The 17597-nt window shown below is 44.4% G+C and overlaps 1 protein-coding gene across 1 annotated transcript in view; it reads right to left on the bottom strand.

Moving 5' to 3' along the window:
• The window catches only part of snx29 (sorting nexin 29), a 133097-nt gene that overhangs the window by 100454 nt on the left and 15046 nt on the right, over positions 1-17597 (bottom strand). The window contains exons 12-14 of the mRNA XM_053413880.1: positions 14805-14868; positions 14011-14139; positions 3412-3497 (exon numbers count right to left, since the gene is read on the bottom strand). Of these exons, the coding sequence (XP_053269855.1) occupies positions 3412-3497; positions 14011-14139; positions 14805-14868 (279 nt within the window). The remainder of the gene's footprint in view (positions 1-3411; positions 3498-14010; positions 14140-14804; positions 14869-17597) is intronic.

Here is a 17597-nt window from a genome sequence, read left to right on the forward strand (position 1 = left end):
GAAGATTCCTGGATTTGACCCCTGAACGAGATCGGAAATCGGAAATTTTAAGGATTCCTCCCTGAACAATACCACACCCTCTGTAACAAGTTTTGTGGAAATCCGTTCAGTAGTTTTTGCACAATCTGATTATCTGGGAAACTTTCATAGTTACAGTAATTACAAAAAAAAAGAAGTGTATGATCCTTCAAGGCCACAAGGGCAGATTTAAAGTTAAAGAAAGCAAAGAAGATTCCTGGATTTGACCCCTGAACGAAATCGGAAGTCGGAAATTTTAAGGATTCCTCCCTGAACAATACCACACCCTCTGTAACAAGTTGTGTGGAAATCCGTTCAGTAGTTTTTGCACAATCTGGGAAACTTTCATAGTTACAGTAATTACAAAAAAAAAAGAAGTGTATGATCTTTCCAGGCCGCATGTGCAGTCTTCTTACGTATGGACTGATCTTCAAGGAACATCCAGACTCATGGGAGCTGTGTTTCCCATGTGTCTCTCTCTCCCGAGGTTTCTCTTCAGGTGGCGGTGTCTTACAGTACACATGACTGCTTGTGTCACACGACAACCCCTCTACGGGATCAACTAATGGTTTCTCTTAATGACGAACCCACGTACAAACCGGCGCACATACGTACAAACAGCTAGCACTTGAACATTCATCTCACTTTGACGTTACACCCGTTGGAGCTATGCTAATGTGACATGTAAAGTATATGTACTTCCTGTCTTCTACTATGGCCAACTTATGCAGATATTCAAATTGGATTCAAGCGTGGAACATGAACGATGATACACGTTCCTATGGAAATCGCAGAGCAAACATGCCATTCTCTCATTTGCAAGTCTAAGTAGAAAGGGGGAAATCCCCGAAACAAACGCAGATGGAAGGCATCTCGCGGGAAACGGTAATTATCGCTGAAACACAGGGAAAAGAGAAGCTTCTCTCGGGGCACGTCAGCGGGGCTGGCGGAGAGATCCGGTCTGCAGCGCTGTCATTAGACTTGAGAGGTTTCAGAGAAGGCAGCGCACTGATCACGGGGAAGCACGCTGACAGCACATGAAACCGGGGAAACTTGTGCATCAACTCATACTAGTCTCTTTCTTCCCCGTGAATTTTTTTTTTTTGCTAAACTGCTCCCTCATCATTCCTCCTCCTCTGCTCCTCTACACTCACACATCTCCAACCAGCCCACTGTTGGGATTCGACATCAAAGTGTGATGGAACGAGGCACATCATTAGCAGAAGACAGAGGCGAGGGAGGATGAAATCATTTAGACGCCGCCGTGGAGAGGGAATTACTACGCCTGACGGGACGAGGCGAACGGGGACGGGAGGAGAGGGAATGACAAGAGGGAGGAAGGAGGGGTGAGGAAGGAGAGGGAACGTGTACAAATGACGGAAAAATGAAATGTCAACATCGGCGAGCGAGCTCATGAGCGGTGGTGGTGGTGAGGAGGGAAAAAAAAAAAGATCAAGCCACAAATTCAAGAAATGACACACTAGAGCACGTTCGTCAAGACCACGGAGGTGAGCTGGGGGATGGCCATTTCCTGATAATACATGGTAGGTGTCTCCATGAGCGAGGGAATCGGCTTGTCTCACTGCAATCATCTCCCATCCTCAGTGATCCTCCCCGCAGTGCACTCCGGTGTCAGCGGGCCAGGTGGCCGAGTTCGACAGGCTGAACACGGTAATTGCCAGGGATCAGAGAGGAGAATGTTTTAAACATGACACCGCCGCGGACCGGAGTCACACACGTCGGCTGCTTGGATAACAAGTGGGGGGGGGGGGGGGGGTTGTCAAGGCTCTCGGCAACACGAGGAGGCTGTTGAGATCTTCTGAATCGCTGCACCTTTTACATAGAAGATATCATGAAAGGTTTCCCGGGCACTGGGTGATCCAGGTCTTGTGTCTTCAAGCAAAGCACGGACGATCTGAGGAAGTGGACGTGAGTGAATTTCCATTATAAAGGGAGATTTTAGCATCGTGCAGCTTAGATCTTTGCGGATTTGGCAATATCCATAAAATCAAAACTAACACAGCCCCCTCTGAGGTAAGGGTAGAGATGAGGGAGCAAAGCAACAAACAGGAGCCGTCACAGCATCTTTCAGGTTTTAAACAAGAGCCGGACAAAATGATATGTTGTAAACACTCATCCCAGCAGAGTTGGGCGATATGGCTATGAGTGGCACTTGATTTGTTAATGAATAGAGAATACAATCCCTCAACTTTTAACTCACACAAATACTTTTTCCCCATAAACGACCAGGAATCTCCTCCAAATGGAGCTGTTATTCATCAGAGGCAGATAATGGATGGATGTACAATAAAAGTGGCTCCTTTTCAGGCGTTTAATGAAGGAATGATAACTATTCCTTTATCATTTATTTGTCCTTACCACTCTGGGATGAGGGCATCGTGACACATGGTGTGGGGAGGCTTCAACCAAAATATGGGATCACTGGTTCGTCAGAATAAACAGAGTTCACCTCCAAACACACTCATGATCCGACCTTTCTGTCAAATAAATCCCAACGCAGACGAGGCCAGACTCCACCAGTTACATTTGTCTGCCACTTGCATCCTGCATCAGGGAACCTTGTGGTATTGTTGCTGCCATGTTTGTATAACAGAGAGAAATGACGGCATTTTGTTATACATAGGAATTTAACATAAAATTAGAGATCGCAATCGACCAAAACCGTGCTTCTCTTTAAAAACAAAGAGTGGGCTTGATAAAAAAAAGGCTTGTAACTTAGCTGCAAAATAGAGCAGGTTGATCTGATGGTCGGTTTAAAAACCCTGAAGCACTGTTAACCTGATATTACAAAGTTCCACGTGTCTCTTTACCTCGGCGTCTCGCAAAAAACATAACAGAAAAGCCTCTCACAAACACATCAAGCCTTGGGGCCGTCACAGATAACAGCCCTCCCCTTCTATCGCCCCGAAATGCAATTAGCCATTATGTGGGCCTCCATAATCTGCCATGTTCGTTTTATTTGCCTCTGATACAGCGGGGGGGGAGGGCTTATCTCGCCGGTCTGTAAACAGAGCACCGCTCGGGTCCCCCGGCAAACAGGAAAAGCCAAAGTCAAAGTTATCGAGCCTGGCCGAAAACTAAAAGAAGAGGATAAGCCAGAGTGAGAGAGACGGAGGGGGGGGGGGGGGGGGGGAGAGGCTCACTCAGTTTGTCGGCGCCTCACGGCATTAAAAGAAGGAGGTTAGTCATCGGAGCCCCGGGAGAAATGACCTGATCTGGGATCCGGGGCAAACTGATGACCTTCTTTTTTTTTTCTGTGTGTGCCTCTATAAGCATTTCTGTTTGTGAGCCAAATAGACGGACTGGGACACAGATATGCAATCTAATCTTAGGTCATAATGGTTTGTGGGTGTGTGTGTGCGTGTGGTTTACCGTCGTTGCCCTGGTTCCCCTCTCTCTTCAGCATCTGTACCGCCCCCACGTACTTCTTCAACTGGACCTTCAGGACCTCATTCTCCCTGCACAAATAGACAAACAGATGCACACACACACACACAGCTTATAACCAGGGACGAATAAAAATGAAGAGGCTATAACTACAGTACACTGTAAGCAAGCAATTTAGCTTTGTATAATGTCAACGACCACGACACAGAGCAGATCAGATCTGTTTATTTACACAAAGTAATCACCTGCTGACTGTGGAGGTCACAATAAAGACACAAGCAGGGGAAATATGACGTTTCTGTCCAATGACTCTGACAAGCCATTAGCAGGAGGTTTGTTTACTCTGTTTCATGACACCAGAGCAATGAAAATCATAATTAAGCTTGTAATCTTGAACTTTTATCCCTCGGAACGTAAACGGTGGGGCGTTCAATACCCTGTCGTGAGATGCAAACGCTGCAACTACGGCAGCTGAGAAGGCGATAAATGAGGGGTTCGAAAAGTTTGACTTTTTGTGTCTTTAGCTGATGCAAACACCAAACAGCAGCGGCCACATCAGGAGAGAACTTGGGGTGTTCCATTTCAAAGACTCTTTCGAATGTGTCCGGCAACTTTGTCCTTCAACCCCTGAGAAACGAAGGCTCCAACGGGTGGTTCCTTCTGGGCGCAACCTATCCCAGGATTCATTGCGCTTGGGTGACAAACTGATGTTTTCCAAATAGATTATGGCGCAGGCAAGTTATGATATATATATATATATATATGAGCAGCAAAAAGATATAATTTGCTCTTTGCATGTGAAGTCAAACAGTTAGCAAACAGGTAGCAGGCAGCCTGGGTAGTATATTAAACTGGAATCCTGCTTCTCTGAAGATTCACGTCTCCTCAAACCTACGCAGAGAAGGAAATAAACCACGGATCGAAGTGGTTCGCAGAGGTGCTGAATCACACGTCTTTTAATTCTCACTCACTCTCTGTGGACCTACACATCAAGCAAGTAGGTTGGTTGAGTCAGGTTCAAAATGAGGACCAAAAAGGGATACGGCCGAGGAGTGAGGGTCGACACACACACGTATGAAAGAAAAACATCAAGCCATCGTCTCACAGTGATGCTCCGTGCATGTTCTCCCTCATGCAGCCCAGAAGATGAATGTTGGCTTATAAATTAATATCCATGTGCAGTGAAAATATCAGCCCAGCCAACTCCTCCTGTACTCGATATCATTTATAAAATCTTTCAGTAGGATCAAAGGTTTTGACAAAAGCAAAGGTAGGTAGATAAAGACATTAAAAAGTCTCAATCAAGTCGATTGGATTTGTTAATTTACAGAATCCCAAGAATCAAGTTAACAATATAAATACATGGGATGGTGGGAAGCTGTAATAAGGTGCAGTGTCAACAACACATCCATAAACTGCATCTGCAGCACAACGCTTACATAAGAATCTGAGAGGAATTTGATGTATTCACGCAATCCAAGAATGTTCTACATAACTTTAAAAGAGGCTACAACATGAACTCTGACATCTTTTTGGCAAGCGAGACCGAAAATGGATTTCAGTTGTCGGTATCTCAGAGATATGCATTTTAAATACATGTGTTAATGTAAATCCAGATGTATCAGGACAAGAGTCTGGGTAGAAGGTTGTGGGGTCAAAGATGCAGTCCATGCTATAACCATAGTGTGTGTGTGTGTGGGAGTGTGTGTGTGAAGAAGCAGAGACAAAAGACACACAGATAAAGAAGCACAGTGAGAGAAAGAGGCCGTCTCTTTACAAGCCGGAGCCGTTTAAACATCATCGACTTTGGGGAGGAAATCAATCAGAGTTGGAGTGTGGCTTTATGCCCTCGGCGGTTAAATTTAACAGCCTTTGTCTTGCTCCGCCGCCGCACCGCCAAGCCCTTCATTCGCAATGGGTGGATATTGTCTTTTTTTTTTGGTGCCCCGCTTATCAGGCCCTCATTCCCCATCCACAGAAGCGACAAGCTCTCCGAGGAGCCGTCCCCGCCGTTGTTATCGGAGCCACCCGCAGCCTCGACGCCGTCCCAGCCTGATCAAATTATAGCTAATATGTGCCTCTTGCTCCAAGTGTGTGTGTGTGTGTGTGTGTGTGTTTGTGGAGGAGCTTGGGAAGATGCACAGATACCCAAAACAATCTCATTTTACTGGGAGAGAATGTTTTGTTACAGCACTCACAGAGAAAATGTGAGTGCACTGGCCTTGATACTTGAAGCTGCAGGTTAACATGTTCCTTTTGAAAAATGTGGAGCTTCTGCTTATTAATACTTAAATAACCTCACTTCTATTCAGTCTCCAAATGTGAGGAAAACTGGAACAAAACAAAAATCTCTGGATGAATAAATTGGTGTCGGACATGTAGAAGACGCCGACAACAAGATCCGAGCAATTTTCCAGAGTTTAAGTCTGAGAGCATCTTTTTTCATCTTTAAAAAGATAACATTTTTTACAGATATAATTAAAGAAGCACTCAACAACACAGCTCAAATGATGATGTGTAATGCAAAAGGGGGTTAACTCATAAAAAGCCATTACCTTCATCTCTATAATGCTTTAAAGCCTATTTTGGCTTAGTTTTTGGTTTTGTGTGGATAAAGACACACAAATCTGGATTACTAACATAAATGGGCTTCAAAATAAAAGGTACCTTAATGGCCTGGAGGTTCAAAGAGGTTTGCATGTGTTCAGGATGCCAATCTCGAGACACGAGAAAACAAAAATGATGACCCTGTAATACAATGTGTAAAGCAAATACAACATAAGTCCTCTCAGGGGAAATTTGAGGCTGTCAGCTGATATAGGAGCTGTCAGCGTGACAATGTAAATAAGCAAAGTGTCCTGCAGGTTATGAGTAAGCGTTCCTCTCACAGCAGCCTGAGCTGCGCAGTGCAAACGGTTTCAAATCCAATTTCGTGGCGGACTGATAAAACAAAACAAGATGTAGGTGTGAAATACAACTTCTGATTCGAAGCGGCTTGCCTCGGGTCATACAGAGGGTTCAGCCACCTTAACGTATGTCGAGTCAAATGTCAAATCTCCATGACAATAAATGTCCTTCCCCTTCTACTGCTCCATGCTTCTGTTTATTAAGGATCATCAATCCATTTAAAGCCCAAAGGAATTGGCTGTTACGATTGATGCATGTCATTCCAGCCTCTCGGTTTGACGCGTTCATAGAGGGCTGCAGCTAATGGGTTTCGGAGCAGCCAGTGATTTGTAATTGAATTGATCAATTCATGGTTTGAGTTGATAAAATGTCAGTAGAGTGAAGAAAGCCCCACAGTCTAAAAGCCCTGACTTAACGGGGTTGTGACAAATATTTGCATGCTTAAATACCCACTCACGTAGCATTCCAACAATTCTGGATTACAATCATTTTCTTGAATGGCTCGAGCAATCGAGTTCCATCATTACAAATTCAGTTCAGTGGTAGAGCCATATTCAGACTCACTTTTCCTCAAACCCAAAGCTGTATCAAGAAAGTGGGTCCGTCTCTCTGTTGATGATTTTAAATCGATAACAGTCCATTAAGATGTTTGATGCTTCGTTTTTCCTGTGAATGTTGGAACCCAGTTTAGACTCTTGTGAACCTTTAGGGGCAGTAATGTTTTAAATGAGGTGAAGAAAGGTAAATGGACTGCATTCATTTATTGCTTTTCTTTTCTATCAACCAGTCAAAGCACTTTACAGTACAAACTACATTCACATACACAAACAGTATATACTACTATAATACCTCTTTTCCACCTAAATTAGAGGAGAGATGCAAAAATGAGAAAGGAGAAGGAAGGAAAAGAAAGAAGAAGAAAAAATAAGTAAGAAACAGGAAGATAGAGGAAGCAGAAGAAGAAGAAGAAATATCAAAGGAGGAGGAGGAAGAATGGGGAGGACGAATTAAGTAGAAAAACAAGAGGAAAGAAGGAGGAAGGAGGAAGAAAGAGGAAGGGAGAGGAAGGAAGAAAAAGAGAAGAGGTAAGATGAACAAAGAAGAGGAAAAAAGAAAGAAGAATAATTGAGGAGGAGAGGACGAGGAAGGAGGAAGAAGAAGGAAGAAGTTGAAAGAAGAGGAAAGAAGAGGGAAGAAGAAGGAAGAAGTTGAAAGAAGAGGGAAGAAGAGGGAAGAAGAAGGAAGGTGGCACAAGAAGAAAGAAGAATAGGGAAGAAGGAGGAAGAAGGCCTGCATGGTAGTGCAGTGGTTAGCACCATCACCTCCCAGGGCCTAGTTCTTGGTTTGAATGGATGGACGCCGCCTTAGAGAAAAAACGCCTGTTAACTATGTTGGTTTATAAAACTGTCTGATCGTCTGCCATGTGAGAGACAACAAGAAGAAAGACAAACAGAAGATTGATAGAAGAGTTTGTGTGCTTGTGTGTTCCTGTCTGTGTGTGTGCGAGTAAGAGTTAAAGAAACTCAAAGTGGAAAATGGCGAAAGAAACTGTGCGTTTCAGATGTAAAGAAATTGTAAATATTTTGTGTGAGAGAGGAAAAGTCAGAGACAATTGTGAAGTTTGCGTGTGTGCTCAGCCAATACTGCGAGAGATTATTAGAGCGAGAGGGAGTTGGGAAGATCTTATCTTCTCTGAAAAATAAGCAAAAACAGTATCTCAGGAGGAGAGCTTCTACTTTAACTACACAGAGTATAATTACTTATGTTGAGTTTAAGCCCTGGGGTGATTTTTCTCTCTTGTATCTTTGACCGCTTCCTGTATTACCCTCGTGTTTGCTAGTCATCTTAATGTGCAATAAACACAACTAAAGGGGTTGTTCTTCAGGTGCACTCCGGTTTGGTTTGGAAGTGGTAAATGAGAGGTACAAAGACGCCCGCAGAGACAGACAGCTCAGGAGCTGGATAAAGCTCCTGAGTGCAATTTACTGCTCACCCTCTCAGAAAAAAAACAACACTTCAGGCATACACGCACTTGTGTCACACTTCCAAAGGCCCACAGACAAAGCTGTATAAACTCACAACAAAACAAGGCTAGGCTAGGGTGCAGGGCCGGGTTGTTAAAACTTCCAAATTGAGGGGAAAAGGGAAAAGGCCCCCCCTGGGTAGAGTGACATAAATGACTTCCCATAGAAGTAAACTAGGCAAACTTCACAGCCGCTCTCTCTGCCACTTCTTAGATCAGCAGCACCACACTGCCTGGAGGAGAGACGGCCGCTCTGCCAGCAAAGAAAAAGGCATCTGCTCCCATTTCTTTTGTGTGCATGTGAGTGTGGGTCTGTGTGTGTGTGTGCCTGTCCAATCGCCCCCTCCCCTGTGACGAGGTATCGCTTCCTGGCCCGAGCCCACTTGACTGGCTGCCTTCCCGTCTTCCTGCTGCGAGAGGCCTGCTTTCTGCTCTGCCAACTGACGTCAGAAAAAGGGGGACAAGAAGTGGTTGTAGAGAAAGAGAGCGTTCAGTGTGTGTGTGTTGATTGTGTGTGTGTGTGTCTGTGTGTGTGTGTGTGTGTGTGTGTGTGTGGGTGTGTGTGTGTGTGTGTGATGTGTGTGTGTGTATCCTTGAGGGAGTGAGTTTGAGGGTTAGACGTTCAGCGCAAGGCCACTTTGGTTTTTGGACATCTATAACCGAAGCCACAGTTTTCGAATGACTCTGTCTGTTGTCATTAGCGGTAACCAGCGACTTAATAAAAAGGGCAGTGTGATGAGACACGAAAATAAAACATCATGCCAGATATATCTCTGACACATCTTTCTTGAAAACAAAGTGATGCTATTGCCTCAACAATCTCAAAAATGTGTGAATGAATATTGTTCTGTATCAAACCTCAGCAAAGCTATGGTTTTTATAAGTAAAATGATGTCATGTGTCCGTCCATATTTTCTAGAAAACAATCTCCTTCTTTCATAACTTTGTGCTTGTGCTATCGTCACTTACTTTAAGTCAGTGTAATAGCAAATACTAAGACAGGAGGAGAGCAGGCACTCAAATAGCCACTGCTTGTGCTCAGATTTGCTCTGCTTGTACTCAAACTGTAAAAATGATTTCGCCTGGACAGATTTCCCACGCTGCAGCTTCAGCTCTTCTCCTCACGCTGCCTCCTGTGCCCACATTAAGATGCATTTATTTGTCCCAAGCACATGCACAGACATGCACAGGCACACTCAGGCAGGTAGGGAAATTTAACCTCTGCTTTTAACCCATCTAGTGCAGGACACACAGAGCAGTGAGCGACCATGTACGGCGCCCGGGGAGCAGATGTTGGGGGAGTAAGGTGCCTTGCTCAGGGGCACTAGACAGGGTAGGGAGAATCCTCTTGGATTTTTGGACAGATCAATCCAGGTTCGTCTTTTTGTTGTTTCTCCGTGGAGTCGAACCAGAGACGAACCAGAGACCTTTTCTGCCCATAGCCCAAGTGTCTGCCACTAGTCCATGCTTTAGGAGCTGCGCTTTAAGAAAGTACAACACCTCCATTAAGCAGGAGTCCAGCGGATCCCGAGAGACGCTCTGTTGTGTGGTGTAATCATATGGACAAACAAGTCTTTGTGTAAACGACAATATTCAGACTGAAGCTCGTTGACAGCTCCGGGTGAAGTGGCTGTGAAGTGGGGAATTAAGTTTGCAAACAGATAAAGGAAAATTCGAGTGGGCGTGTTGATGGCGTTTCGACCACACAACAAACTGACTCAGGACAAAACAAAAAGCAAAATCACTCAGGATGAAAAAAGGGTGCCACACATATTGGGTTGAATTTTGCTATGGGTCCAAATTAAAGGATTCCCCCCCCCTTTAAACATTGTGAGATTGGGCATTGTTTGATTTTTTTCCACCAATTTCCCAGAGAATAATTCAAGGAACTTAAATTTAAGGGGACTGTTGGGCCTCGGCGGAAGTTAGGCTCCCCTTCCGAGTGCTTTTCTGATTGCAGGACTCTAACAGTGCCCTGCATTGCTTTAAGCTAAATGTACCCACCTACTGTAAATACACTCAGTACCAGAATACATGAGGATGCTGTGCGTCAGCGTGTGAGTAAGGGTTTCACATTTTCCGGATATACTTGGACGAATGAGTGAGTGAGGGTCCTGCTGTACATCTGAGTTTTGTGTGGGTGGGAAACTCAGTGAAAGAGCAGAGGCTGTTTTTTTTGCCCACTCCCCTCTGCCGGAATCGACGTCAGCCGAAATCTATCTATGGCCACTCGCTCATCCTCAGCCACCCCCGTATACAGATGGGCTCAAGACGCACACACACATGTCTAAACATACGCACACAGTACGCACATATATGCCATTTAATTTGGGTTGGGGCACCGCTCTACTATAAAAATCTGTATTATTCGGAGAAGCCTAGATAAAACCATCTGATGCTGAAGATAAGCAGTTGGCCTGAACCTCTGTGTCAAGGGGAGAGCACGTCATACAATCTGTGTCAAGCCACATCTCAATTAACTCGACAGCAGGGAAGCACTCGAGTTAGTCGCCGGTCAACGAGGAAGTGTTCAGACGTTACTCCTAGGTGTCAGATTGGATGTCAGGCTTCCTGGCGCCCCGGCTCGCCCATTTTAGTGCGAGAGCGAATCACAAAAGGAATTGTGGGATACATAGCAACCGTTGCCAGTAGCCCGCTTTCACTGAATGATTCTGACAGCTTCCAGCCCTCATTCAGTGGCTAGCTGCTCCTTCGCTGGTATTTATAGCAGCTATTGATCGAGGACAGATTTGGCTGAGAGGGAAAAGCAGCACTTGAGATTTAGCGGCGGTCCATAGAATCGGCTTTGTGTGTACGTGTGCGGAAGGAGCGCACTGTACGTCGGGGAGGACGGAGGTGAATGTGAGGCCATCACTTGTTCCTGGCACACGCCCGATAAGTGGCGAACAGGAAAACCATCAGCTCCTGCCCTGTCCTCTCCGGACTACAAGCCCATCCGCTGCAGCCGTCCCTACACACTTAACTTCGAGTGTGTCAATCAATCCCGGCTGGTGGCTTGACTCGACTGTAGGAGGCTACGATCGGAGCGCAGACTCGCCGGGACTGCTGGAGGATGACTAATCCGCTATTTAAAGGGCTCACGGCTCAACTGAAGGCTTCTGGCATACAGGCAATCAATTGTAGGAGCTGAGGTGTCGCAAGTGACTTTCAGGGAAACCGCAGGTGATCGCTTAGTTGGACAAAAGTGTTTCTATAGGGAGAGGTTATGGACTAGTGGCAGAAAAATTGGACTATGGGCAGAAAGCTACGGACATCGGACTGGAAGGTCTCTGGTTCGACTCCTCGCAGTGAAAATAAAAAACACACCTAGATGGATAACACCTGGATCTGTTCCAAAGTCCAAAGAGCACTCTCCCTACCCCCACTGTCTAAGTGCCCCTGAGCAAGGCACCTTACTCCCCCAACATCTGCTCCCCGGGGCGCCATGCATGGCTGCCCACTGCTCTGTGTGTCCTGCTATGTTCACCAGATGGGTCAAAAGCAGAGGACAAATTTCCCTCATCTGCATGTAGTGTGACTGTGCATGTGTTCGGGATCAATAAATGTATCTTATCTGTATCTTATCTCATCTATGGGATGGAAAGGTAACGCAGGGAAGGTCTCTGGTTCGACTCCTCAACATCGATACCTGTACAAATACACATCCTTCTTCCTGTGTGGGGTGCAGCGGTAATTGCCGTGATTATGTGTTAAAAAAGTGATGCGGCCGCTGGAGGCACAGCCCAGCACAGTCAGCAGCAACCAAAGCAGCTTTAATCACGGACGTGAAGGTCCTCTGGGTTATTACGGCTTCTACACAATGTTTACTGATGCTGCGCCGACTTAAAAGTTCTCCGTTTAAATTTATTGATGCGCACAACAAATAACAAGGAGGGAAACAAAAGTTCACCGACTGTTCCATCTTCTTTGAGCACAGACATTCGGAAGATATACTACACACCTAAATGTGTTATTTGGGCTTTTCAGTTAATGATGACTGATCTTTGCAGAAATACATTAATGCTGGTTATATATCACAACTATTACCAAATGTAACAAAATCTACATTTATGTGTTGAACATGGCTTATTGCATATTCTTATTGAAGGTGGGCGGCCCCTAGACAACATAGATGACTTTAACTTTAGCAAGCTCATTGGTATTGGTCTTGTTTGTATGTGTGTAGAGAGAGAGATGTGGGGGGGGTTAGATAGGCGTGACACAATTCCACCTCCCAGCACTTTATTCTAAAGCCCTTATTTTAATGAGAGGTGAGGTGTAGTTACACCCTATGTTGTCCAATACAGGTGTACTGAATACTTTTTTTTTTTATTCTCTAATGTTGGTAGCAACACCAGTTTGTTTCCAGGTCAAAAAGGTCTGAGGTTGATTTCAAATGGTAGGAAATTAATAAAATCTGCATTATGTGAAATGCGGACTCCCCAACAGCAGCATATTTCTGTGGAGGATTGACAGGTTAATGGTCAGTACCAAGGACCCAACCATTACACTGTCAAATGTTCTTGCTTTGGAATATTTCCTCCCACTAGCACCACCATGACACTTCTCAGCTCAGTATCGTGGACACGACGTGCAGACGAAACCTGGAAGGTGTGTTTACTGGACATTAGGTGTCGTCTTCTCGTCACCGGAGACTTCTGATGGATTTTGTTTCTCAAAGGAGACACAAGTTCCATGGAGACATTTAAATTAACTGCTTGTAGCCTTTCTGTCAATTTTGCAAAATTCTCAGTTGAGCTTAGTGACAAGAGAAAGTTAAGGACATGCTGTACAGAAACACTTAACACACACTTCACAAAGAGACCTATGGATTGTAGAAGCTTTGTTTTGTTTGTCCAATATTAAAACACTTGGGTGTAGCTCCTGGCTCTGTGGGTTGATTCTACAGCAGCTGTGAAGGACGATCTCAGGAGGTAGATGCCATGGGTTCAAATACACGTTTAATATTTCAAAATACACCCGAGGTTAAAATCTCGGCCTTTGCCCATGAAATAGGATAATTAACTATTAGCTTATGCATAACACAACTTAATTGTAAAATACGCCAAACATTTCTAGCAGCAGCTGCATTTTAAAATCCATCGTGTGCTCCGCCTCTTTTATACAGCAGGGTTTTTATACACATCACTGTGGATAGGGCCACAGCTCAGACACACTGGCACCTCGAAGCCTGTAGAACACCGTTTGGAGCAAACATGTCTTTGAGCTGTGACCAAACGGTACCAAACTAGCTGCTCTGTGTGCATTACGCAAATGTGGGCCATTGTGATGTCATCATGAAACTACTACTACTTTGGAGATCTATGACATACACAAGAAAAACCTATGCAGCAAACTAGAAGTAAGAAAAACTGATTATGTCTGATTTAATTACCTGCTGACAACTCTCACATTTAACCATTTTGTATATATAATTTCAGAAAATAGTAGAAATTGTCAAACACTGGCTAAATTAGTGTCGATGTGAAACTCTGCTTTGTTACAGGCCTGAACTGACTGACAGCAGGGGTGGTTAAAAAGTCCTAGCTGGTGCAGCAGTCAATACAAGCTAATCTCCCACACTGCAAACAGAAAGGACTGTGTTAACATACATCCCTGCTGCTGCTGCTGCTGCTGCTGCTGCTGCTGCTTACCTGGCCAGGGCTTGGACCTTGGCTGTGTGCCTCTCCTCCAGCTCTGCCAGCTTCCTGTTCAGCATGTCTGTTTCCTGCCTCAGGCCGGCCGAGTGCTCCATCTCCCCGTCCAGCAGACAGCGAAGAGACCTGTCGCACACATGACGCAGGTCACACGCGTGTAACACGACTGCATGCACAATGATACAGCTTTCCATGTCTATCTGTCTGTCTGGTTTTGAGCATAAGCAATAGATTAGATCAACATTATTCAGCTTCCTTCACTGACTGGAGTTGCATTCAGATCTGTAAAAGAAACACTCACCTGTGTCACTGTTAATTTAATTCCACAACTACAATTTATCAAATAAATCAAAACACGGCTTGGGCGGTGATTATGATGAATCACAAAGATATGAAAGCATAACTCTGAGTTTTCTGTTCATTTCAACAGAATTGTATTGGACCACGTTCTGTCTTCTCCTCAGTGATCCATTTGAGCAGCTGTTGCATGGGTTTGAATCACATTCTGCTTATTTACGAAAAACAAAAAAAAACACCACTGAACTGTTTTCTGCCTCAAGTCAGCACAAAAACTGCCTCTCGTCTGAGGATGAGGAGAAAACAAGCTGACACAATTTATATTGAAAGATCACCCGATAACTTCTTCCAAGCTGAGTGTGTGTGTGTGTGTGTGTGTGTGTGTGTGTGTGTGTGTGTGTGTGTGTGTGTGTGTGTGTGTGTGTGTGTGTGTGTGTGTGTGTGTTTTTAAGGGCTTGCAAGCAGCAGATAAGCGAGGACATATCCCAACGTACGTGTTTTGCTCCTCCAGCTCGTCCTTCCTGTTCATCATGGCCACAATGGCCTGACGCAGCTCCACTGCAGAGAATAGAGAGTGAAACTTCAGCACTAACTCAGACACATAAAACACAAACAGAAATAAGCATGACCTTTAGTTTGGAAAGTTCAGAAACCAATCCCACTTTCGCTCTTCCTGGATTATTGCTGTACTGGAGATCCATCCCTAAAGACAGTTTTCCAGTAGAAGAATCAACTCTTTTTAACATTTTGGTTTTTGAGTTTAATACACATAGACAGACAGCGTGTAAAGTTACCTGCGGCAAGGAGGTTATGTTTTTATCTGAGTTTATTTTGAGCAAGATAATGCAAAACCTCCTTGATGGATTTCCACAAGACTTGGTGGAAGGATGTTGTATGGGTCAGGGAAGGAATATTTAGAGAACTGATATCTATAAGTGTACAACATTTGGTCCAGCTTGACGGGGAACGTTGGGCGGCCGTGGCTGAGGGGTAGAGTGGTCGTCATCGAACCATAAGGTTGGCGGTTCAATGCTCAGTCTTCCCCATCTACATGCCAAAGTGTCCTTGGGCAAGATGCTAAACCCCTAAATAAGGGTTGTACTAATTGTAAGTCTATCTGGATAAAAGCGTCTGCCATATTACATGTAATGTAATGTAATGTTATGGGTGGGCCTTAGCGGAGGTGTGTGCTCGACCGAGTTCCCTTCTAGTCTGCTATGAATTCTATAAAAAAGCAGAGACCAGCAACTTCAGTGGAAATTCCCAATATCTATACCAGCCTGAGAAGCATCAGTCAGTTGAACTGTATCAAACAGTCGAGCAGCAGTCAGCAGCTGGCTGATGTTTATCTCCTCTCGGGTGTGAAAAGACAGAGTAGAGCCGGGCTACAGTGACTCATCTGCTTCATTATGCTTGGAGGTGCACAGGAAAGGTTTCCCAGCTCCTAACAAGACGGTTACCACTAATTTCCTAAAATAACAACCATGAGCAGTAGGAGTTAATCCTGCACTTTGCATTCCACCATTCACACACACGCACGGAGAGACCACAACCCTCTTCTCATCACTAATGTAGGGTGTCAATGTAGCCACAGACACAAGTAGGTCTCTTACAGCCCCGAGCTAAATGCCTGGTTGGGGAGGCGGGGGGAGAACCGAGAGGAGGAGGAGTGTGATGAAGAGCGCAACACGGGAGAATGTCTATTATCGCGGCAGCTCCATTCTCCACATCAGCAGGCCAGAAATAAATGTGACCTTTACTCCGACCACGCGTTCACGGTGGGAGCCGCGGACGAGCCATTAGGGACTTCGGTCGAGCCAGACGCCCCCTCTGTCCTCACAAGGGGACGTGGACTAATTACAACACACGTGTGCGTTTTTAAATGCAGGTTACTGTGTGTGCATGTGTGTCTTTGACTGTCGGAAACGTACGAGTTGTTGCTTAATTCCAATAATAGAAGCGTGCAATCAGATCCGGATGAAAATCTCGGCGGGAGAGCTTACGCTGCTCACTCTTCCTTCTTCTTAGCTAACCTACTTTATCATGGGTTTAATGCACTGGTGCAGTGCTGGTTTGGAATGGGCTGTTTGCTTGGTCTGTGGTGATGCTGGTAGCAGTTCTATGCCTGAAACTGAAGACTGTGTGCAGAACACTGTTCACCTCTTAATTCAAAGTCCAGTGAAGCTCGAATCAGTACGCAGAACCCCGACCTGAAGAATCGGTTATGTTGTTTTTGTTGTTGTGAATATGTTGTTGTTGTGATCAATGCCGCGACTACAGAGTGCTGATTGTATGTTTATTGAAGTTTTTATCAACACATATCATGTGTCCGACAATTTGACTTGCGCTGATAACCCTGCAGGTTACAGCAGAGATGGACAAAGTAGGGCAGTACTCATAATACTACATCTCCTGCCCAATGTTTATATATGGTAAAATTGTTCCCACCCAATACACAGAATTTTTAACTGGCTGATGAATAATAATAATAAAACTGTTATGCTATGACGACAAGCTAAAAAGCACAAGATCCAGATCTTTCCACCGGAAACAGTTAAGCCCACCCCGCATATCCGGAAGTTGAGAGACGCCATCTTGTACACCGGGCGTATTAGCAGCCACTGATTCACCCAGGGACCAACAGTCATGTGCATAGGTTAAAATATTAACGTTGTTGTTTTTAGAAAGACTTTAAGTGATATTCTGATGTTTTTTTGGGTCTTTAAAAACAAGAAAAGTGTGGAAATGAGAACCAGTAAGTAGATTACTAGTGCACGAGTTGTGTCAATGCTTCTTGATGTCTTTTTTAATATTCATTGCTTTTCAGACCAGAAATCTTAAATGATTCATTCCGGAACATAAAGGCCAAAACACCACCATGAGTTTCATGTGATGCGTTCAGAATATATATAGAGAGAGAGAGCTACAGTAACTTGGTTGCTGCAGGGAGAGCAGGTGACATGGAGGTGAGTGAGACAAGGAAAGATGATTGTAACCAAATAAGGACATCCTACCAGTTTAATCCAAATATGCAGACTAAAAGTGATTAAAATATTTAATCAAGATTAATCGCATGATTGTTATCGGTTCTAAATGTACCTAAAAGGGGTGTTTGCTGTCTTATGTCTTAAGTCGAATGTATACATGCTACTTTAAAGATAGTTATGAATATTTCATATAATTTGATATACCAGGATGAATATATCAGGTTATATCAAATTCGAATATTACCAAGCACACATTAGACTTACAATACAGTATTAATTAATAAACATTGTTTTAAATAA

Source organism: Pleuronectes platessa, chromosome 21, assembly GCF_947347685.1.
Source record: "Pleuronectes platessa chromosome 21, fPlePla1.1, whole genome shotgun sequence".
NCBI classification, from domain to species: Eukaryota; Metazoa; Chordata; class Actinopteri; order Pleuronectiformes; family Pleuronectidae; genus Pleuronectes; species Pleuronectes platessa.